At 33.2% G+C, this 18,476-nt stretch overlaps 1 protein-coding gene across 1 annotated transcript in view; it reads left to right on the top strand.

Moving 5' to 3' along the window:
* The window catches only part of LOC127730610 (testis-expressed protein 10-like), a 36,891-nt gene that overhangs the window by 5,939 nt on the left and 12,476 nt on the right, over positions 1–18,476 (top strand). The window contains exons 3-10 of the mRNA XM_052239074.1: positions 1,063–1,733; positions 2,303–2,448; positions 5,042–5,226; positions 6,416–6,535; positions 8,258–8,456; positions 13,344–13,476; positions 15,894–16,063; positions 17,521–17,692. Of these exons, the coding sequence (XP_052095034.1) occupies positions 1,063–1,733; positions 2,303–2,448; positions 5,042–5,226; positions 6,416–6,535; positions 8,258–8,456; positions 13,344–13,476; positions 15,894–16,063; positions 17,521–17,692 (1,796 nt within the window). The remainder of the gene's footprint in view (positions 1–1,062; positions 1,734–2,302; positions 2,449–5,041; positions 5,227–6,415; positions 6,536–8,257; positions 8,457–13,343; positions 13,477–15,893; positions 16,064–17,520; positions 17,693–18,476) is intronic.

The raw sequence follows: 18,476 nt of genomic DNA on the forward strand, positions 1-18,476 counted from the left end.
AGTCATGGTCTATTGACTTTGAAACTTTTGCTTAGTTTACATGTATTAGTTTGTGATTGGATCAGTTTAAGATGAACTGCTAATGTTAAGTCAATGATTTTTGCATTTGCAAGTATCGTTTCCATGGAGATTATATAGCCCCACCCCTGACCATGGTTTATTGACTTTGAAACTTTTACATAGTTTACAAGTTAATGTTTGTGTTTAGGTTTGTTTAAAGGGAACGACTTATAATAAGTCAATGGTATTTGGTATGCAGTTGTATTAGCATTGGCACATCTCATTCCATGGAGATTGTTTAGCCATGTACCTTCAGTCATGGTTCATCGACTTTGAATATTTTCATAACTTACATGTTAAAGTATTGCTATTTTAATTTCAACATTTGCATTATCAAAATTACAAAAAGACAAGACATATCTCTGTGATAACAGTTTATCTTTGCTTACAATGAACTAAACACAATTTTAGTATCAGTTTGTAGCTTATAAATTATCAAAAAAAATCTTCGTCGTCGTCGTCGTTGTCGTCGTCCGGCGTCGTCGTCCGAAGACGCATTAGTTTTCGCACTCTAACTTTAGTTTAAGTGAATGGATCTCTGTGAAATTTTACCATAAGGTTCAATACCACAAAAGGAAGGTGGGGATTGATTTTGGGGGTTATGGTATCAACAGTTAAGGAATTAGGGGCCAAAAATGGGCCAAAAATAAGCATTTTCTAGTTTCCAGACAATAACTGTGGAACGGTGTATGGATCTCTCTGAAATTATACTACAAGTTTCCATACCACAAAGGGATGGTTAGGATTTGCTTTGGGGGGTTATGGCTCAAAACAAATTTATGGGCTATATAAATAACATTACCAATAAAAAGAGGATACGATATCCCTTTTGTAATAAGTGTTCTTCAGTAACAACCAAACTTCCAAACCGAATCAGGTTTGTTTATTCTTGTGGTTAAATTTATCCAGGCCTTGTTCACATTTTACTTTTTTAAGCATGAATTTCTATATTATACCAACACTTCTTTTATTTATTTATTTGTTTGTTTGTTGTTATTTTAGGAATTATTAAACCAGTTTCAGCATTACAGTACAACCACGAGACATGATGCAGTTATGGGTTTAAGAGAGCTGTTGTCATTGCATCCAGAGGTCGTAACCCAAAACCTAGTAACAGTGATGGAAAGAACAGCCCAGTTGTTTGTGGATAAAGATCCTGTTGTCAGACAGGCAAATATCAAACTTTTAAAGGTCCTTTTCAAGGGGGTGACTGAAAAATACATTTCCCCTTTCTTCCACATCATTGGAGCTCATTTATGTTGTGCTATGACACATATTTTTGAGGATATTCAATCCGATTCATTGCAGATCTTGGATCTGTTACTAGATCACTTCCCCAGGCTAGTTATCACCAACAGTAATCAAATTCTGCCAAATTTTATTGAACAGATATCACGTCAAAGGTTGGACACAAAATCTGGTTCATCAGCTTTATCTATTAACCCAAATCTTAAAATGGCATCTCATAAGTGGAGAGCTAAAGTGTTGACAAGATTGCACAAATTACTGTCAGCTATTTTAGAGAATGATGCTGATGCAAGTGGAAAAACATCCATAGTTTTTGTCAACCAGGGCATAAAATCTGTTAGATGGAAGAAAGATGTGATAACTCAGATCCAGCCATGGCCAAAGCATTTTATATCAAGATGGCAGCAGCCAGCATTTGTTCAAAGGTAAGCTTAATTCATTGGCATTTCTATGAAGGTAAATCTGTATTTATTTTATAATGAATTTGTACACATATAAATGTGCAGTATCAGTATCAATATATTCTCCCCATGGCCTTTTAACATTATGTAAATGTAATGATATATTGCTTGAACATGATGCAAATGATGCTATCTGCAATGGCTCATATAGATTGTGTTATTCCCAGTACCTTATGTTAGCCATCTTTAATTTGGTGGCCTTATTGGATTTGTTTTTACATGGTTCCATATCTGAAAATTGTCTATTCCATTTAATCTTTCAATTTGCCAAGTTTCATGCTAATACCATAAAGTGAACAATTGTTCCCCTGTACTATAATAAATATGGTGCAGTTAATTTGTAACAAATGAATTGATTTAAAAATAAAATATATGTTGGTCTATTGTCAATTTTGCATGCTGATATATATCTAAATATCCATACAAACATTCATTACAATAAACCTATATAAACACTAACATGATATGATGTTTTCTTTTGACCATGTTATAATTGATTTATTTAGACATTTTGTTTGTATATATATATTCAGGTCGCAGGTGAACACAGTGTCACAGAAGAACCCAGGAGTGTCACTATCTGATGAGCCTGGTTTGAAAAGATTTGTTCAGTTGATTATACCACTGTTAATTGAATGTTGGATAGAGTCGAGCAGTATTGGAGCATTTACTGGAAAAGGTAACTTGAATATCTTTATACATGTATCTTATATCTTGTAAAGCTTTTTATCTGCTTTTTATACGACCGCAAAAAAATTTTTGTGGTCGTATATTGGTATGACAATGGCGGCGTCGTCGTCCGAAGACACATTAATTTTCGCACTCTAACTTTAGTTTAATTGATTGGATCTCAATGAAATTTAATCATAAGGTTCAATACCACAAAAGGAAGGTGGGGATTGATTTTGGGGGTTATGGTACCAACAGTTAAGGAATTAAGGGCCAAAAAGGGGCCAAAAATAAGCATTTTTGTAACTTCCAGACATAACTTGTGTGTAAGTGTATGGATCTCTCTGACATTGTATCACAAGGTTCCATATCACAAAGGGAATGCTGGGATTGATTTTGGGGGTAATTGCCTCCAAATTTTAGGAATTAGGGGCCAAAAAGGGGAAAATAACAAGCATTTTTCTAGTTTCATGACAATAACTTGTGTGTAAGTGTATGGATCTCTCTGACATTGTATCACAAGGTTCCATATCACAAAGGGAATGCTGGGATTGATTTTGGGGGTAATTGCCTCCAAATTTTAGGAATAAGGGGCCAATTAGGGGCAAAAAACAAGCATTTTTCTAGTTTCATGACAATAACTTGTGTGTAAGTGTATGGATCTTTATGAAATTGTACTACTAGGTTCCATATCACAAAGGAAAAGCTGGAATTGATTTTGGGGGTAACTGACCAAAAAAGCTTAGGAAGAAGGGGCCAAAAAGGGGCCAAAAATAAGCATTTTTCTAGTTTCCAGACAATAACTTGTGATCAAGTGTATGGATCTCTCTGAAATTGTACTGCAAGGTACCATACCACAAAGGGAAGGCTGGGATTGATTTTGGGGGTAATTCCCTCAAAATTTTAGAAATGAGGGGCCATAAAAGGGCAAAAAAAACAAGCATTTTTCTAGTTTCAGGACAATAACTTGTGTGTAAGTGTTTGGATCTTTATGAAATTGTACTGCAAGGTTCCATATCACAAAGGGAAAGCTGGGTTTGAGATTGGGGGTAATTGCCCTAAACGTTAAGGAATTTGGGGCCAAAAATGGGCCAAAAAAACAAGCATTTTTTTTAGTTTCCAGACAATAACTTGTGTTCAAGTGTATGGATCTCTCTGAAATTGTACTGCAAGGTACCATACCACAAAGGGAAGGCTGGGATTGAGTTTGGGGGTGATGAATCATAAGGGGGTTAAAAAAATTTGGGGGGGGATTTTTTTTTTCTTTTTTTTCTTTAAAAATTTTCCATTTTAAATTGGTTATTTCTGATTTATATATAAAAGCAAATAATAATGATATGGTTTGAATAGGTAAATTAGAAATTTTTAAGTTCTTAGACCACTTTCATTCTGTGTCAGAAACCTATGCTGTGTCAAATATTTAATTACAATCCAAATTCAGTGCTGTATCAAGCTTGAATGTTGTGTCCATACTTGCCCCAACTGTTCAGGGTTCGACCTCTGCGGTCATATCAAGCTGCGCCGCAGTGGAGCATTTTATTGGTTTATATTAATTTGGTGTTTTGAGTGCTTGTTTTGTACTCTTGAGTACTGAGTAAAGTTTTATGACTGAGAGCCATGGTTACAGCTGATTCTCTACCACTAAGAATCAATGTAGTCAGTCAGGGGTAATACATAAACAAATGTTTTTTTGCCCCACCTACTATAGTAGTAGGGGCATTGTGTTTTCTGGTCTGTGCGTCAGTTCGTTCGTCCGTCCATCTGTCCGTCTGTCCCGCTTCAGGATAAAGTTTTTGGTCAAGGTAGTTTTTGATGAAGTTGAAGTCTAATCAAACTTAGTACACATGTTCCCTATTATATGATCTTTCTAATTTTAATGCCAAATTAGAGTTTTGACCCCAATTTCAGGGTCCAATGAACATAGAAAATGATAGTGCAAGTGGGGCATCCGTGTACTATGGACACATTCTTTATATACTTGTACAGGTAAATTATTTTTGAAGGAGAGTTATATTCTTTAGGCATTCAGATTTTTTTTAAAACTTGTACAAGTAAAAAAGTCATAGTTTCTTCTTTTCTTGAATTTCTTTTGATTACATTGCTGTAAATGAGTGTTTAATTGTCTGTCATTAATAGTTGTCTTTACTATTCATAAATGTATAATTTCATGGATAATGAAAATCTCATTTGTCTGTTGATGTGAAAACACTGTTCATTTAATTTACAAGTCCCCTTTTTGAAGGCCGTGCACAGTTACTTAACATCTATGCCCAGTAGATATCTTTGTTTAGTTCTTGAGATAAAAGGTTGAACTCTAATTAAATACATATAAACAAACCAGAAAAAAATGAATAAGCATGTTTTGACCTACCAAAACTTGAGAATTTAAGACCTTGTAAAAACAAATTACTTGTATAAGTAAATTTTTGGATAAGATTAAGGGGACATTATTCAAATCTTGAAATGAAAATTAAAATCTTATAAATTTACTTCTACAGGTAAATATTACTTACACCTTCAAGTAAATAATCATGACTTGTATAAGTTTAACCCCTGACTGGTAGTGAATAATATGTCATTATTATGTTATTATGTCGTTTTAGGTTTGAATGCCCTGGTTACAGCTGATTCCCTGCCATTAAGAACCAGTGTAGTGAATGTGATACAGTTATTATGTCAGTATGTTATAAAGAAATACCCAAGTTCTATGACCAATGTGCCAGTGAACCCTTCAATGGAGAACCAGTGTGAATCAGACAACCGTTTAAACAACACAAATAAGGCACAGGTGCTTTATTAGTTAATTCAACATATACACTATAAAAATAAGGAGATGTGGTATGATTGCCAATGAGACAACTATCCACTAAAGTTCAAATGAAGTGGAAATAAGCAATTATAGGCAACCGTATGTCCTTCAACAATGAGTAAACCCATACGGTATGGTCAGCTATAAAAGGCCCTGTCATGAAAAATATGAAACAATTCAATTGAGAATACTAACGGCCTAATTTATAACAAAATAATTCACGAAAAACAAATATGACAGACAGGAACCAACGACAACCACTGAACTACATGCTCCTGACTTGGGACAGGCACATAAAGAATGTGGCGGGGTTAAACATGTTTGTGAGCGCTCAACCCTCCCCCTAACCTGGGACAGTGGTGTAACAATACAACATAAGAACAAACTATAAAAATCAGTTGAAAAAGGCTTAACTCATCAGATGGATACAAATAGAAATACATCTAACAAAAACACAGAGTGGAAGTGGACAGGTACTTAAACATCCCCACAACAAAAAGACACTAAGTACAGATCTGAGAGTACTGCATGGTTATCAGATATAATTTCAGTAACTTAAACATTGAAACATACACATATTTTACTTGTTCATAATACTACATTGTAATAGGAAGGGTACATTGAATTGGGTTTTCCACTTTATTTGTGGTTTCATGTTGATGATTTTTTTTCATTCTTGCATAAAAATTGCATTAGCATTAAAAAATGTACAGAGTTTAAATCTCTAAATGAAAATATTTTACCAATTATAGTGTTTTTGTCTCCTCTCTTCAAAACCATACTAGATGGACAGAAACTTTGAACAACAACAAAATCAGAAGTAGAAGATGTACAACAATGCCAGTATGCCTATTACCATCAAATTACTTCTTATTATAGGAGTTATTGCCCTTCAATGACAATTTTTTACCAATTTAAACAACCGTGAAAAGCAGAAAAAATCTACTATACTAGATTAAAATAATATGAACATGATTGAAATTAGACAATTCCATGTTTTAAAATTAGATATTACTATTTTCTGTAGAAAAAAACGTTACATTATAACTGTTACAAATTGATATCATCAGTCTCTTTCAGGATTGCTGCTAAGGTTACAGGAAATAGACATCAGTGATTGAGAGAAAGCTTTTCTTTATACAAAATTTAGTTTATTTTTATATTACAGAAAGGCTGGTTGCGGAAATGCTACTTCACAGAATTAAAAAATCATTTAATGAAAGACTTTCCTTATTCTGTACACATCGTAGCAAAGAAAAAAGAAAAGCTAGACAATCAATCTATGCAGGTAAGAATAGTTATAGTTTGAAAACAGATTAGAAATGAAAGAATAATGTCCATCAATTTTTGGGTGAAGCAGTATTAAAATACAAGTCCACATATACCACAAAGACCTGCACAACTGTCATGACTGTTCACATTAAGTATCACAAAGATAGCAGAAAGTGGTACATGATAGAAACGAGAAAACTGAAAGGAAAAGATCAGATAAGTATTAAATACTTTTAATCAGTACTGTCATATCAAGTTTAGATATCTCTTTGTGCTTTACATGTGTTTTTGTAAGTGTAGTCCTCGAAAATAATGGTCGTGCAATATAGATTTTAACAGGGCAGACATAGTCTGGGAAAACATTATTTATTACTTGTAATTGGTATCAAACTAACTTTCCCTAACTGTGAGTACTCTTATATCGGTGCTTTGTGTCTATTGTTTTTATGTTAATTGTTGGTTTTTATACGCCCTTTTACGGGACGTATTATGGTATACAGTTGTCCATCCGTCTGTCGTCAACATGTCAAACAATAACTTAAAAAAGGCTTTAACCAATCTGCATGAAACTGTGGTGAATTGTTTATATCTATTGACGTGAGCTCTCTTTCGTTTTTAATAAATTTTAGATTTTAAGTTTTTGAGTTATGGGGTTTTATTCATTAAAAAAGGGGATTTTCCAGTTATCGGACAATAACTCAAAAACACTTTCACCAATTTGATCGGACAATAACTCAAAAACACTTTCACCAATTTGCAAGAAACTTTAATGAATTGTTTATATCTATTGACATGAGCTCCCTTTTGATTTTTATAAATTTTAGATTTTACGTTTCCGAGTTATGGGGTTTTATTCATTAAAAAAGGGGGGATTTTCCAGTTTTCTGACAATAACTCAAAAATGCTTTCAGCAGTTTTCATGAAAGTTTGGTGAATTGTTTATATCTATTGACATAAGCTCCCTTTTGATTTTTATAAATTTTAGATTTTACGTTTCCGAGTTATGGGATTTTATTCAGAAAAAGGGGGTGATTTTCCAGTTTTCGGACAACATCTTTAAAGTGCTTTGAGCAGTTTTCATGAAACTTTGGTGACTTGTTTATATCTATTAAGATAACCTGCCTTTAGTTTTTCATAAATTTCTGAAATGACATTGAGAAGTTACTGAACTTTATTCTTCAAAAAAGCAAAGGGCGTATCATGTGCTCATGGCGCAGCTGTTTGTTTTTGGTGCTTTGTACTGAACTTATTTTAACAGTTTGTTCTTATGTTGTGCTGTTAGACCACTGTTGAATGCTTATAAACAAGTTTTTACCCCGCCACATTCTTTATGTGCCTGTCCCAAAATTCAGGAACCTATAATTGAATGGTTTTTTGTTGATTCATGTCTGTCATACTTGTTTTTAGTAAATTGTAAAGTTATACATAAGGCTGTTATTTTTCTCGTTTGAATTGTTTCACATTTTTCATGTCAAGCCCTTTTATAGGTGTCTATATTGTATGTTTTTTTCTCATTGTTGAAGGCTGTACAGTGACCTATAATTGCTTATATCCACATCATTTGAACTCTGGTGGCTGTATCTTGATTGGATAGCATTCCAACAATATAAAGAATTACCAATTACACATGGAGGTCAGTTCACATTCTTCCATAAATTTTTCTTTACCATATGTCAAAGTCTGGATCACCATGATTACAGACATCTTCTAAATTGTGTTTGGTTGCATGTATTTACAGGATGCTGTGTGTAACCTAAATGTAGCAGTCTGTGACATCATGACACATTTTCTGTCTGGTGAAGAAGACCTAAAGGATACATGGGAGATAACTGTTGTGAAGTATCTAGAAGATGTTCTCAGCCAGGATTCTCAAGATAGACAACGAACGAGAGTTGTTATTGAAATAATTAATAGATTGGTCAAACGTTCTAATACAAGTAACTATATATTGAATTAATTTGATAAATCGTGAAGATAACATAGCTTGAATATATGATCACTTATATTAATAAGAAGATCCCAAGTTCTTTCAGGTAGGGTGAAAGTTGGCGCCTATTAAAACTTTTAAACCCGCTGCATTTGTTTGCACCTGTCCTAAGTCAGGAACCTGATGTTCAGTGGTTGTCTTTTGTTGATGTGGTGCATAAGTGTTTCTCGTTTCTCGTTTTTTTATATAGATTAGACAGTTGGTGTTCCTGTTTGAATGGTTTTACACTAGTCATTTTTGGGCCCCTTTATAGCTTGCTGTTCGGTGTGAGCCAAGGTTCCGTGTTGAAGGCCATACTTTGACCTATAATGGTTTACTTTTACAAATTGTGACTTGGATGGAGAGTTGTCTCATTGGCACTCATACCACATCTTCTTACATCTACATGTAATAAGGGAAACATCCTAAAGAATTTGGCAAGAAAATGTTCAAGGTCAAGGTCACAGATACAGAAAAAAGACTCAAATTAGTGGAGAAAAGGGGTTTCTGGATGATAGCTTTTAGAATATTTTTTTTATTTGAAATTTGGATGTATAGTTACATTTAATGAGAAGATTAACCATGATGAATTATAAGATCAACAAATTTTAGATTTGAGATCACAGTTGCTAAAATTTGATTGAAATTAGTACTTATTTTTGGTTATAGTAGATAAATCTTACAGTGGATTGCAACCATACTTAGGTAATGATAGAAAGATCCATTTTGATTTTGAGTCAACATCTATAAGATCAGGGTCACAGAGAAATTTTTTTATGCCCCATTTATGGTCATTATGTTTTTCGGTCTGTGCGTCCATTCGTTCGTCCGTCCGTCTGTCCCGCTTCAGGATAAAGTTTTTGGTTGGTTAAAGTTTTTGGTCAAGGTAGTTTTTGATGAAGTTGCAAGTCCAATTAACTTGAAACTTAGTACACATGTTCCCTATGATATGATCTTTCTAATTTTAATGCCAAATTAGAGTTTTGACCCCAATTTCAGGGTCCACTGAACATAGAAAATGATAGTGTGAGTGGGGCATCCGTGTACTACGGACACATTCTTGTTTGTACATGAGTTCATGAGCATGATTGAAATGAAAAGAGCAATGGTTATTTATTCACTGGATTTTGAATATACTATAGAAAGTAACTACAAGCTTTCCGAAATATAATTTGACAGAGAATAGTCTCTCATAACTATCTTCTTGAAAAAATATAGACTTGCAGACACATATGAATGTGCCAGTTGTAAAGAGGTAGAAACTATAGAATACAAGTTTTTTGTTTAATGCACTGGAATTAAACAATTTTGGGGAGAATTTTCTAATTGGTGGTATTTTGTTTTTGAAGTATTAAAGAATATTTTTGAAAAAAGACTAGTTTTTGGTGTTTTGAATTCAGATAACTGAGTTTTCAATTATTGTACTATAAAGGCAAAATATTACATTAAGGCCACCTTTAACACATTCTTTGTTTGATGTTGCCCACCCATGCCTTGTAGGGTTGGGTATGTAGGAAGGGATTTTTTATTTTCCAGCAACATAAGTTACATGTTTTAGACGAGAAAATGACATTAGAGCATGAAAAAAACTTTTTAAAAAATTTCAAACGATTTGTGTCATAAATGTTTTAGGGTAGGCTGCTTTTCAAGTGGATAGGTTGGCAACATCAAACAATCTTAATTTTATTTTTGGCCTAACTATGCAAAGATCACACAGTAAGACAGACTGTTTGTATCTGTGCGTGCTTTTCTTAATTTTTTGAAAAGACGTTTAGAAATATTGGAATATTTTTATCCTTCTAAAGACAAACAAGGTTATTTGTCGAAAGATGGGGGAAATTGTGGAATTTGTTTAAAATATGATTTTATTTTTGATGAACTTAAAGTAATCTTTAGATAGTATCATGTACTGTATATTCCCATTAAAGACTTGTAAATCCTTAATAATTCTTATTCACATAATAACAAAGTCACATATTTTATTTTACTTGTGTCTTGTATCAGTCTATATATGCAGTGGAATCTGAACTCCAAAAAGATAAAAAAAAAAAGAAAGAAAAAGAGGTATGATAAAAAAACAAAGGATATGGGGTATCCATCCATGACACAAAATCAGTACATGCACAGCAAAAAACACACAAAACAGCGCTTGTATTTTCTTATACGACCGCAAAAAAAATTTGAGGACGTATATTGGTATGACGTTGGCGTCGTCGTCGTCGTCCGAAGACACATTGGTTTTTGCACTCTAACTTACGTTTAAATGAATGAATCTCTATGAAATTTTACCATAAGGTTCAATACCACAAAAGGAAGGTGGAGATTGATTTTGGGGGTTATGGTACCAACAGTTAAGGAATTAGGGGCCAAAAAAGGGCCAAAATAAGCATTTTTGTAACTTCCAGACATAACTTGTGTGTTAGTGTATGGGTCTCTATGACATTGTACCACAAGGTTCCATATCACAAAGGGAATGCTGGGATTGATTTTGGGGGTAATTGCCTCCAAATTTTTGGAATTAGGGGCCAAAAAGGGGCCAAAAACAAGCAGTTTTCTAGTTTCATGACAATAACTTGTGTTCAAGTGTATGGATCTTTATGAAATTATACTACAAGGTTCCATATCACAAAGGGAATGCTGTAATTGAGCTTGGGGGTAATTGCCCAAAACCTTTAGGAATAAGGGGCCAAAAATAAGCATTTTTCTAGTTTCCAGACAATAACTTGTGTTCAAGTGGATGGATCTCTCTGAAATTGTACTGCAAGGTACCATACCACAAAGGGAAGGCTGGGATTGATTTTGGGGGTAATTCCCTCAAAATTTTAGGAATTAGGGGCCATAAAAGGGCAAAAAACCAGCATTTTTCTAGTTTCAGGACAATAACTTGTGTGTAAGTGTATGGATCTTTATGAAATTGTACTGCAAGGTTCCATATCACAAAGGGAAAGCTGGGTTTGAGTTTGGGGGTAATTGCCCTAAACGTTTAGGAATTTGGGGCCAAAAAACAAGCATTTTTCTAGTTTCCAGACAATAACTTGTGTTCAAGTGTATGGATCTCTCTGAAATTGTACTGCAAGGTACCATACCACAAAGGGAAGGCTGGGATTGAGTTTGGGGGTGATGAATCATAAGGGGGTTAAAAAAAATTTGGGGGGGCGGGGATTTTTTTTCCTTTTTTTCTCTATAAAATTTTCCATTTTAAATTGGTTATTTCTGATTTATATATAAAAGCAAATAATAATGATATGGTTTGAATAGGTAAATTAAAAAATTTTAAGTTCTCAGACCACATTCATTTTTGTGTCAGAAATCTATGCTGTGTCAAATATTTAATTACAATCCAAATTCAGTGCTGTATCAAGCTTGAATGTTGTGTCCATACTTGCCCTAACTGTTCAGGGTTCGACCTCTGCGGTCGTATCAAGCTGCACCCCAGCGGAGCATTTTATTATATGGTCTATTCCTACATATTTCATTTCAGTCACAGGGTAAAGAATTTCAGAGTTGGCGAAAACTATAATATTGAGTCCTAAGATTTTGATATTTGTACATATTACCTTTAAATTCACATTGTCCAGAATAACACATTTTAGACATATTGAAGACAAATTTCTTATGATAGGGTAATATTTTAGATTAAAGGACATTCATAATGAAAATGAATACTGTATACTGGAAAATTTTCGCGCCGTCTTTATTTCGCGATTTATTAACATAATCTAATTTCGCGCCATTTTGAATTCACGATATCCTTGTGGCCTATATATATATTTTCATAAATGCTTTAGAAAGTGAACAGCTTTACATGTAGACTTGCTACAATTTTCTTTCTTTTATTTCTTTCTTACTTATTTATATGTTTACTGAAAACTGCCAGTATACTGATTGCCCTCGGAGAAAGGCAGGTGTCAGTATAATTGAAATCTATTAGTTACAGCCGTAAAATTATTAAAGGGGTAAAATTGAAAGAAATTAGGAATAGACATGTAGGAAGTCTACTTTATATCAAGTGATAAAATCAATCAGAAATCTTTTGTTTTCGGTTCATTAATGTTAAAGGAGATTAAAAGTTGTGTCATGTTTGCTTGTAAAAACACATACACAATAAACAGTAAAGAAGACCTATAATTAAGACTGAATTAAATGCTGTCAGGATTAATGCTAATTAATCGATCTTTTAATCTGATTAATCTGTGTAGTAGATACAATAAGGTAATAATTTTAAAACTGATTGAACAGGTGTCATTTACATATCTGTAGTGAGTGTTGTTTACAAAACAATATCCATATTGTCCGCTTGCTTGGGAGGTCTTCCATGTTTTAAAAGATTAACTTGAGTAAAAGTCAGGATTTGTATCATTGCTTTTCATTTAGAAATATAGTTATAATTTGAGGAATAGATCTGTCTTATTTAAACTCAGTGTTATACAGTGGTCCTATACATATCCGATTCATATACGTACATGAATGGTTTTCATCTTATGAATAGAGTTTCCTTGAAATTTTCGCGATCATTTTATTTCCGCGTTTCAATTCTTACCGCGAAAATAGCGAAAATAAAACTGCCACATAATTTTTCCGGTTTACAGTATTCAGTTTTGACTAGTATATAATTTAGTTACATGCAAGAAATATGACATTATAAATTTGATGAACCACAAAGACTAACGTAAACATGTGTTACTGTGAATTTGAGGATATGTTGAAAGACTTTAATATTGCCTTAGTGTGAAATTTAGCAGGAAGCCATACTGCTTAAAAAGTTTCATGTATAAAATAATATTAACTTTTTGCATAAGGCAAAATTTAGTCATGTTTAAATGGAAATGTGTTTGACTGTTATAGTATTTTATTGCAGTAGATGTAGACAGTATTGTTGGTGTAATGATACAGAAGTATAAGAGAAGTCATCCATTATCAGCCGACAAAAAGTTATTGTTCAATTTCTTTGCTGAAATTGTATTACACCAAGAATATAAACAGAAAATTGGGTATGTATTACTTTGGAATCACAAATGATTATTTATTCAGTTACTATAACCAACATGAATATTGCTGAACTGACATAGTATTATTGCATAAAATATTTCAGTTCAATAGACTGGCTTTCTCTTAGGATTATAAAAGATATTTTAAGCAGTCCAAAGTGTTGCCTTTGTAGGATAGAAGATAATATATAATTCTACAGTAACATTTTATTATTGCCCTTTGGTATCAAAAGTATATTGATGACCTCTCTCTTTGACCTTTTTTATTGTAGAGCTGATGTTTATTGACACATTTATGATCTCTCTCCTTGACCTTATCTGTTGTAGAGCTGATGTTATTGACACATTTATGATCTCTCTCCTTGACCTTATCTGTTGTAGAGCTGATGTTATTGGCACATTTATGATCTCACTCCTTGACCTTTTCTGTTGTAGAGCTGGTATCATTAATACAATTATTATCTCTCTCCTTGACCTTTTCTGTTGTAGAGCTTATGATCTTTCCTTGACCTTTTCTGTTGTAGAGCTTATGATCTTTCCTTGACCTTTTCTGTTGTAGAGCTGGTATCATTAATACAATTATGATCTCTCTCCATGACCTTTTCTGTTTTGTAGAGCTGGTATCATTAATACAATCATGATCTCTCTCCTTGACCTTTTCTGTTGTAGAGCTGGTATCATTAATACAATTATGACCTCTCTCCAGGTTGAACTTTGTAAATACAGCTGTTTCACAAGCCACGCCTCTTTTGGGGAGATATATAATATTCATAGATATGTTAATTTGTTAACGTACTGGTTCCCAGATGTGATCTCTGTGTTTCATCTCATAGAGACATAACTTGGGAATGTTTCTAGTATAGAAAAACATGGTAGTGCCTAAAATTTAATTCATAGGAGGTCCAAAAATGGAATTAGGCTAGGGCTAGTATAGAATTTTAGTACAAGTTTAAACTCTTAGAAGTTCAGGGCATATAAATGTTGAAAATATGCCGCACAGCCCTATATTTTGACCTTTGAATAAAATAGTAAAGCATATCAACTTCCGTTCTGGGATGTAATTTTTCACGAAACTTCACAGTAAAAGTGGCACAGTGGGAGTTCCTATGGGAAATTGCATTGTCTATATTTACAGAATTGCAACCTACATGACCTTTTCTGTTGTAGAGCTGGTATCATTAATACAATTATGATCTCTCTCCTAGACCTTTTCTGTTGTAGAGCTGGTATCATTAATACAATTATGATCTCTCTCCTAGACCTTTTCTGTTGTAGAGCTGGTATCATGAATACAATTATGATCTCTCTCCTTGACCTTTTCTGTTGTAGAGCTGGTATCATTATTACAATTATGATCTCTCTCCTGGACCTTTTCTGTTGTATAGCTGATATCATTATTGTCCCATATAGAGACATTGGGACATAGAAATACCGGGGGGTCTTGTTAGCTCTCTCACATTACAATTCTTGGCAGATTATATAAAAACTTATATCATAGGTTTATAACACCAATGTCTCGGATGAATTTGAAAATCAGTGCGGATCAATTATTTTTAAAAGAGTTATGCCCCTTGGAAACATTAATTATATGGAAAATTGCATCATTAGCGCTCTCATGTGTACAATTCGTGCCAGATTTTTATGAAACTTATATTGTAGGTTGATATCAGTGATGTCTTAGACGAGTTTGAAAAATCAGTGCTGTTCAATTATTTTAAAAAGATTTATGCCCCTTTCGAAACATTAATTTTATTGAAAATTGTTGTTAGTGCTCTCATGTCTACATTTCTTGCCTGATTTTTATGAAACTTATATTGTAAGTTTATATCAGCGATGTCTTGGACGAGTTTGAAAATCTGTGTCGATCAATTATTTTTAAAAGAGTTATGCTCCTTGGAAATATTAATTATATGGAAAATTGCCTTGTGAGCACTCTCATGTGTACAATTCTTGCCAGATTTTTATGAAATTTATATTATAGGTTTATATCATCAATGTCTTAGATGAGTTAGAAAATCTGTGTCAATCTTTTATTTTTAAAAGAGTTATGCCCCTTGGAGATATTAAATATATGGAAAATTGCATCGTTTGTGCTCTCATGTGTACAATTCTTGCCAGAACTTTATGAAATTTATATCAGCAATGTCTTTGACACTTTCGAAAATAAGTGCTGATCAAATACTTTTAACGAGTTATGCCCCTTGGAAATATTGATTATATTGGAAATTGCATTGAATTTGCTCTGAAGCATTCATTTCTCTAAGATATTTATCAACAGTTTTAAAGAACAAAAAAAAATTTTTTTTTAGTTATTTCTCTTGATCCTTGGATAGATAATGTGCAATGTGGGGGACATTAGAGTTCTGTTCTTTTATAACATATACAATTATGATCACTCTCCATGGCCTTTTCTGTTGTAGAGCTGATATCATTGATACATTTATGAACTCTCTACCTGACCTTTTCATTGATATGGTTAGTAGTAACCAAGAGATGGCAACGCATATACTGAAAGTGATGAAAACAGCGGCATGCCAGAATTGTTGGATTTTGTTACAACAGCTTAATAAGTTTATCTGTAAAACTGCAGGTTAGTATTATAAAGTGGTTGTTGACAAAAATATTTAGGGGGGGAAGTGCTTATGATTATATAATAAGGAGATGCGGTACGATTGCCAATGAGACAACTATCCAACATTTGTATAATGTCCGGTAAAAGTCCGGCTAGGCAAAGCATGAAACGGTCATCTACTTTTTAGTTTTCAAGGCTTTCTTAAGAGACGGTCATTTTAACATAATTTTCGATCTTTTTGACCCAACCTTTATGCCACACATTTCCGGTCATAAAGTGACATGATCATTAACTACTATCAAAACAACCCCTACTTTAATACCTTCTCATTTTAATCAAGGCTAATTAGTTGTCGAACAGCTGAAATTTACCTGTTCAGGTGACAGGTACACTATTTTGAACCGGACATTGATCGGTCTATTCAAAATGATTTTCTTACATTTCAGCAGTTTGCATCTAATTAATTTAGTCAAAAAGATTTAAATAATCAGAAATACGTTTACAAATATGATTTGATGAAAAAATTAAAAAGGTGAAAATGAAAAATCGTCATTAACCACGTTGTATGAACCAGAGACATGTCTCTGTTTGAACTAGTACACGTGTGCGCAGGTGTTAAATTTAATTATGCATCCTAATTTCTTCAAAAAAAGGTTAAATTGTCATTGTTACCTTTATGTCACTTTTATTTCGAATATTTTCTTGAAGAAATAACGTAGAAAGAGCTACTAACACTCATTCATGCTTTGCAAATGTACACGGAATTTACGTATCCATCTCTGGTCCATGTTTTACCATTGTCAAGATAACATCCGGTGATTTAAAAACGAAAGTAAAGTTTTTGACAACGTTATTTTGCACAAATAAAGAGTCTAAGGCAGATATAAGTACTCTGATGTTGCACACTTCGAAAGATGCACTGCCAATTTAACAGTTTACGTCAGAACTTCGAATTTGAATCAAAGAAAGTTTAATATCGTTTTTTTTTTAATGTCAATCATTGGGATGGCCAACTCGGCAACTGATTACCATAATTGCCTTTTGTTTATTTAGTCTTAAGGGATTAAAATCGGGATAATATATAAAATGTCCGGCTGGCTAAAAATAATTTTGGAAGCCCTGGTAGGGGTATTATGTTTTCTGGTCTGTGCTTCTGTTCGTTCGTCCATCCGTCTGTCTTGCTTCAGGTTAAAGTTTTTGGTCAAGGTAGTTTTTGATGAAGTTGAAGTCCAATCAACTTGAAACTAAGTACACATGTTCCCTATGATATGATCTTTGTCATTTTAATGCCAAATTAGAGTTTTGACCCCAATTTCACGGTCCACTGAACATAGAAAATGATAGTGTGAATGGGGCATCCGTGTACTATGGACACATTCTTGTTTTAAATATGATTTGACCTTGATTCCATAAGTCTTATATTATATAATTTGCTGAGTTGACACATTATTGTTTTAATTCACACATATTTGTAGAAAATGGAGATATATTGAAGATTGATGTTCAGTCTCAAAAGAGCTTGCTGGAGCTTGTGTTTTATGTACCTCAATTACAGAAGAGCTCATTAAAGGTGTATGCTAATCTTGTGAGAAATGTAGTCTTTCCTATTCATTCTGCTCTTTATATTCTGCAGATAGTTCATCATAGGTATGCAAGTAAATGTTAACTAAAATCAAAACAAACGTACCAACAAAGTCAAACAACAATGTACAAATCATAGTCAAGATAGCCTGACTTCATACAGGCATAAATGTGTGATCAATGTGAAATGTTCAAAGATTTAGAAAGAAAAAAGGAGTAGTTCATTTGATATATGATAATTTCTTCATTTGTAATGGAATTATAATGAGATGTAAATTCATTATAGATTATCTACGGTTTTGAAAAGTATGGCAGTTTCTTGTCTACCATCTCATTAATCAGTAATAGTCCTGCGATAACATGTAGCCATGAAATTACATGAATTGAAAGACTATAAATAATCTTTTGATCACTATTTTCCTAGGCAATGTCAGTGACATTGGCTAATGACATCTGTGTATTCTCACTACTCTAACGAGTAAAAACCATATCAGTCAAGGAGCTTGAGATTGGTAATTATCACACAGAAAGATCAAAGGAAAATTAAAGAAAATAGTGATAATAACCTTTATATAAAACATCAAATATATTTTGAATGATTATTTTTATTTGTAAGATTTTGTGTGCTGTAAACTTTTTTCTTATATACATTGTATGTTTTCTTAACACAAGTCACCTTATTATAACCCAACAATTTATGTAATTGCACAAATTTTGAAGTTGAAGGGAAGTTGTACTCCTTTTATTAATATTACAGTTTTGATGAGAGCGACAGTTTATATATAATGATCCTGGTGTTGGTTCATCATTGTGTTTCCTTATCCATTCACTTTTTATCTGCAACTCCTCT

The sequence above is a fragment of the Mytilus californianus genome, unplaced genomic scaffold (genome assembly GCF_021869535.1).
Source record: "Mytilus californianus isolate M0D057914Y unplaced genomic scaffold, xbMytCali1.0.p SCAF_2, whole genome shotgun sequence".
NCBI lineage: Eukaryota > Metazoa > Mollusca > Bivalvia > Mytilida > Mytilidae > Mytilus > Mytilus californianus.